The 6,520-nt window shown below is 41.3% G+C and overlaps 1 protein-coding gene across 5 annotated transcripts in view; it reads right to left on the reverse strand.

The window, feature by feature from the left end:
- Positions 1-270: 270 nt before the first annotated feature.
- il1rapl1a (interleukin 1 receptor accessory protein-like 1a) overlaps positions 271-6,520 on the reverse strand; it is a 200,088-nt gene continuing 193,838 nt past the window's right edge. For 3 of the 5 annotated variants that reach the window (XM_065962107.1, XM_065962105.1, XM_065962106.1), the window contains exons 10-12: positions 5,744-5,914; positions 3,639-3,683; positions 271-2,560 (exon numbers count right to left, since the gene is read on the reverse strand). In XM_065962107.1, the coding sequence (XP_065818179.1) occupies positions 1,839-2,560; positions 3,639-3,683; positions 5,744-5,914 (938 nt within the window). In that variant the 3' untranslated portion in view covers positions 271-1,838. The remainder of the gene's footprint in view (positions 2,561-3,638; positions 3,684-5,743; positions 5,915-6,520) is intronic. The other 2 variants (XM_065962109.1, XM_065962108.1) reach the window with 1 other exon arrangement.

Raw genomic sequence — 6,520 nt, forward strand, 5'->3', positions numbered from 1 at the left:
GCTGTCTGTTGACTCTGCATTTTTCTTGTGTGCAGTTCAAGATTCGTCAGAGCAAGGCACAATGTCTGTAGTGTTAAGAGGTATTTCAACTGTATATGGTGATATCTACATCTTTAAGATCGTCATTGATTCAACACTTCTAATCATCGAATGAGTGTTTCCTGTTAATGTAAATATTAATGTGGGTTTTATATGAGTGTGATCAGTACATGATGCAGGTGTTCCACAGACAAACACACAACGGATACAAAAAGAAATAAAAACATCAAAAAAGGAAATCCATGTTTTTAATGTGCAGTGAGAAAGTAAGGGCAACTGATAATGATTGTGTTTCTATAAAGATAGACATTTCTTTCCAAGTGAAAATTGTGTTTATATATTTATATAAATATCTATATTATATATAGAATACATATCTATTTGCTATGCATACTCAAAAATCACACCTTCAAATATATTTAAAAAGTCTTTCAAAACACAAATGTTTTCTTTTTCTTTCCTTAAACATGAACTATCCATATGAACCGAAGGATGGGGAATAATATTATGTTTTAAAAAACCAAAACATTGAAAATGCTTTACTTTTGAGTCTTGAACGGTAGAGGACATCTTTTTCCATGTGGGATTCAAAAGCCACCTTAATCTCTTAACAAACCAGGAGCCACATTTTTCAAGTGTACAAAACCAGCATAACACTTATACACAAATCCCCGTTCCATGGTGGATGAAATGCAAATAAGTATGACTTCTCAAGCAAACTCTTTTCTGTTATAAAAATAGAATTCTTTTTAAAATAATCTACAGATTTCTTTTTAAGGTGAGGCATTTCACTATCACTCTAAAACAGCAAGGCTGTTTGTTTCAATAGAAAATATGAAGCTTTAGAGAGAGATCTGCCAGTCTATCGGTCTATCTGATTGGAGAGGACTAGCATGGCCCCCCAACCGCTCCTCCTTCTCGGTCCCACAAGTCGTTTTTTTTTTTTTTGCCAGCTCCTCCTTCTTTTTGCATATTCGATGATTTTTTAAAAGAGAGTTTCCTTTTAAACTAGATACACCTTTTACAGGTAAAACAAAAAAGAAGTTTCAGCTCCTTGAAGCTCCTGAAATGTCCAGGCGGTTCCAAAAAGTGTTAAAAAAAAAAATGTTCTCTTAAACTACACGAAGATTAAAAACAAACAAAGAAACAAAGAAAAAAAAAATACATCAACAGCGCAGGTACGTGACATACTGGCTTCCCAAACAAGCTCATCGAAATAGGAATAAAAAAAAAACTAAAATGAGAAAAAAACAATAAAAAATATACAACTCTTCATAACAAGATAAAGCAAAAATCCTACAGAAGTGAAGGCAACAAACATGATTGAATTAAAAAAAAAAAGAACAAAAACAGGAAAACACTGATGCTACAAATAAATTGAAATATATGTACAAGACCCTGTTTTCCTTTTGTTTCTATGTATGCACATTTGTGTGTGTATGCAGGTGTGTGCACAATTGCCATAGTGTATGGTAGGAGTTTCTTTGCGAGTCCGTCTCTCGCTAGTCGATGAAACAGTGTTTACACTTATCTCCTGTAGTTCCGTAAAAAAAAAACATCCACAGTAACAAGATTGTGTCCACTTGAAAAGAACAAGGGGGGGAGCCTTGTTCGGAAAAACCTGCTGAACCTTCTGCACTTGCTGCCACTTTTACGCCGGTTGGAACCAAGCTGATCCGGGAACGCTTTTCTCTGTAATCTCCGACCACAAACTTTGTTCCTAAGAGCTACCAGACTGAGCCTTAGCTGCGTCTGAGCCTGGCTTATCTTCCTGCTCCGGTGCCGAGTCAGGTCCATCACTACCAGATGACGCTGGAGATGCTGGTTTCTCTGGGCAGCAGAGGGAGCATGGCGTTGTTGGCGTGCGCCTCCTCCAGGCTGTGCTCTCTTGTCTTCCCCGGTGGCCTCTGGCCGTTCAGCAGCGTGAGCGGGATGTTGCAGTAGGTGTGCTGGTTACCCAGAGAGGACAGAGGTGGCAGGGTCCCTCCGGGGGGTAAGTCATACTCGTAGCTGCGGTAGTAGTGTTTCTGCCTCATGGTGGTGTGGTAGGTGTTGTGGAAGGTGGAGCGCAGTTCGGGGTGGGCGGTGGCCATGGCGGTGGAGGTGGCCGCCGCCATGGAAATCGCGGAGACGGTCTGCAGCTCTCCGAAGGGGCCCTGCTCGCTGACGTCCAGCGCCGGCTCGTGGGTGAGCATGGGCTCTGTGCGCCTGAACGGCATCTCGTACTGCAGCTGCTTCCAGAACTTGGAGCTGAGCTTGTTGCTCTTGGGGCCGCGCCACTTGATGACGGTGAGTGTTTTAATGGTGTGCTTGAGGGCCTCCACCTCCTGGTAGTTCATGATGCCGCGCAGCTCGGCACACTCGATCAGGATGACCTTGATCTCGCCGGTCACCAGCATGTTGCGCAGCCGGGTCTCCAGCTCGAAGATGCTCCAGCCTCGCCGCACCACGTAGTTGGGCGTCATGACTATAATGAGGCGTTTGCTCTGGTCCACACAGCGGGCCACGTCCTCTATGTAGGCTGCAGGGAGGAAGAGATCAAAAGTTAAAAAGCAGAAGACATAGGAGTGGCATAATAGTTGAGAAACATAGAATATATTTGTAGGAGTGGCATAGTGACATAGAATCAGTTTGTTGTAAGTCTAATATGACACCAATAAAACACTTAACAAGGATGGATAAACATACAGCAACAGACACAAAACACAAGACAATGACAAGCTGCTTTTTGTTGTCCACCTCCAGTATGTGAACCCAAACATTCATATCAGTCGGTTGTTTACAGTGTATGAAGAAATACATTTATATAGTGTATGTGTGTGTATATATCAAAAATACATTCATTGTGTATGCTAGAAACACAGTTAAGCAGTGAGTACAGTATGTTATTCTTCTTTTCTCTAGTCCCTCAATTAAACAACTTTTATTCGCGAGGGGAGGAGTCAGCCGGCCGTCCCGGCGATGTAAACAAACTGAAGATAGGACTCGCAAAACTCGGAAAACATCACAGACAGTCGGACTCGGGTGTTACACCCATTGTAGACAGTCATGACTCACAGAGTTATTTTCAGAGGATATACTTGATTTCTACATTTAAGTGTGAAAAATCACATATAAAGACTTTAAAGTGTACTTATATTTGGAACCATGGCCAAACAATCTATTAACTATTAAGTTGTTTTCAAGTTTGATCAAAATTACTGTTTAAAAAAAATGTGCATTCACTTTGCCACAACATCTTTATAATAGGGTAGCATCATAGAGATAAAATATTAATTTAAATATGTAATGTGTGGGGGTTCAAATGCTTTTCTGTGTCTCTCCATGCTGTCTCTTCCCAATGTTGAAATCAATGCTCTGGAGAGGGCGGACCTGCAGACAAAGCTGAGCGCTGCTCTAAATTGCTCTGGATGGCACGAAATGATTGATAAAGCTGCACAATCTGTGGGATTAAGCGGGAGACGCTGTCTGTTGTACAGAACATGATGTTTCACCCTCACACAGCTAAACGCCTCTCTAAGTGTCTCTTTGAAACTTCCTATAGGAGCACGGAAATGACAGCAGCTGATACAAGAGGAAAAAGACTGATGGGCGAGTACCTCCAAAGAGTCGTGTGTCATCCTGGTAATGCTCATTGGTGAGACCTAAACATAAACATTTTAACATTCAGGTCACAGGCAGAACACAGTACAGACAGAAACATGCTCAACAACAGTGGTTACAGTGGCCTCATCTTCCCTCATTGGACTTTTTTTTATTTCACATATGATTAATCACGTTCCCTGATTGGACATTCATCTACAATGATTTTTCTTGGCATGGACGCTGGTGGCAATTTTCTTTTGATTAAAGGAAAGAGTCAGCTCCGTCAGCAGGGCTCAGAGCCTTCGCATATATTTCCACTGATGTTTAATTCTGACTGGACCAGCTAGGATGTGTTTGCGTTTTATCTGTTCCACATCAAGCCTACAGTACAAACACACAGCATCGCTGCTAACTAGAGCACACTGTGTACCGCTGGCACAGACGGACTACTAAGCAGTGAGTTAGCACGCATGAGAATATGTTCAGACAGAATTTTCATGGATTCAATAATGCATGGATGAAAAACCAGGCGGGGATGATACATTTGTTCAATATATCAGCTCCTGGTGCACACTGTATACTTTATTCCAATATTTGTTGTAGATAGTACAAACAAGTGTGAAATACTATGATCCTTTGCTTTTACCAGGAGATTTGTTACGATGCATAAAAAGTTTCTTGTCGGTAGGGAAAGGAATGAGTTTTGCCTCGGTCTTCTCTTATTTGGAAATCTGAAACAATCCTCCTCTCATTGTAAGTGTGAATGTACTCTGATTGCCCAAAACAGCACAAAACATTGAAACACAAGACATTGACAGTGAACACAACAAAACACTTAAAACCAATGAAGTCAATTGGCCATCTTCATTTTGGGAGCAGGACCACGCCACAACTACAACTCCAATCACCTGTCAGGCCTACATTTAGCTGGTTATCCCATCCTAGTTAGCCTCAGTTTTCTTGATGACAAACCCATGTGTCACGCTTGATTGCTCCTATCTAAAAAAGTTTGACTAACCCGACCTAATAATAAGTCCGTTTTTTCTTACCGCTGTAACTTTTGCTGCTTTGCTAAAGTGCTTGTGATGGATAGGCCGGGTCTTTGTAATATAGTAATAAGTAAGGTCTTTTGTAATGTTAAAAGACAAAGAGTAAGGTCTTTTACCTGCTTTTTGTAAAGTGTCTCGAGATAACACTTGTTATGAGTTGACGCTATACAAATGAAAATTGATTGATTGATTGAATTGACCTTGGCTTAACACCAAAGAATCACATCACAATGGATCCCTGAACAGCAGGTCAATCTGTTGGATTCATGATGGGTAAGAAAGTGATTCCCCTTCAAGCCTTGATACTCGTGGAAAGCCCAACCACTCCTGCACACTGACCAACAAATAATGCGGCACATTTACAAAGATAAATGTCCAAGACACTGCTCAACAAAACCATGTACTTTTTATCCAGGCATAATTCATAATGCCTGATGCTTTACACATCTACTGTAAGGTTCTATCAGCCGCCACTAAACCTGCACTGTCAACAATCTACTGGCTAAAAGGGTTAACGTTGGAAGATATCCTCCTATTCCAATACTGTTGCATTAGCCATATAGGTAAATGGCAAAGACTGGACTGGCTGAGGTGTTCTTGGAAATGTATCTTTGGCAATAGTTCCTGTTCCATTTTGGAAACGCTTTCCTTCTTCTACAACGATAACTTAAATCAATCCAAAGAAGTCCAACTCAACACTAAAGCAGCTCCATCAGGACACCATTGGCTAATACTATGGAAGGAGGTTGTTGGCTTCCACTTGGCCCCAAAAGACAATTTGGCACAGCTTATATTCTCTGGAGCCATTAAAGTATGTCTGTCATCGTGGTTCTTTTGTCACAGAATCAGACATAGTAGTACAACCTATTTCAGCTTATGTAATCAATACGTCCTCGGTTGTTAATTTTCCTCGTTTTTATTCTAAATCTTCAAACCCTCATTGTTGTGGCGTGGTCCTTGCATGAGAACGACAACGTGGAACGAATGGGACCAAACGATGCGGCAACTACAGTACATGAGCAACACTAAATACCAAATGATACAGGGATACAGACAGTCGCAGTTCTTACTTCCTGTTGGAATGAGGTCCCGATCTGGGATGAAGAGTTTATAGCCGTAATGTTTTTCGAGGACGTCAGGGAGGATTTCTAGTGCAAAGCGCTCCTCCTCTCTGGTTTCCTGACTCCACTGGTCAGGGTCCACTTTGGTGTAGGACAGGTATGCATCATAGTCTTTGTTTTCTGAAAAAAAAAAGGAGAGAAAAAACACAGGAGAGAAAGAATGGTTCATGAAAAATGTTTACTTAAAGGGATACTTCACCCATTTGTATTAATCTTTGTATCATTAGAAACCTGGTAGTATTTTTGAATGGTCGTGCATCCCGCCCTCATTTTCCCCTGAGATGTGAAGTCTTTGTATTTCTGAGTCTGAAAAGGAGCTTCCAGTGACGCAAAATGACGATTTTTGCGTCACTGGAATCTGTTGCCGTTAGCGGGGTGAAACTACAACGCTAGTTCCTCATATTTTTAACCACTGAAGCTACAGACCAATCACAGATCAGTGGGTGGGAACTCACTCCCAGAATCGAAACTTAACATCCACCATATTGCTTGGAAGCTATGCTAACAGGCTCTATGGAGAAAGCTGATAATGGCGAAAAAATATAAATATAGGATTAATAAAGTATTTCTGATTCTGATTCGGACCTTAGTGGGAGTGGCCTGCAGTGCTGTGCATTCTGGGATTTGGTGTCTTTCATCCACATGAGCCAAAAAGACATTTTCTGCCTTTTCTCGGCCAAGAAGGCACCAACTTCAAAATGTATTTCACATTTCTACATATATGAC

The sequence above is a fragment of the Labrus bergylta genome, chromosome 13 (genome assembly GCF_963930695.1).
Source record: "Labrus bergylta chromosome 13, fLabBer1.1, whole genome shotgun sequence".
NCBI classification, from domain to species: Eukaryota; Metazoa; Chordata; class Actinopteri; order Labriformes; family Labridae; genus Labrus; species Labrus bergylta.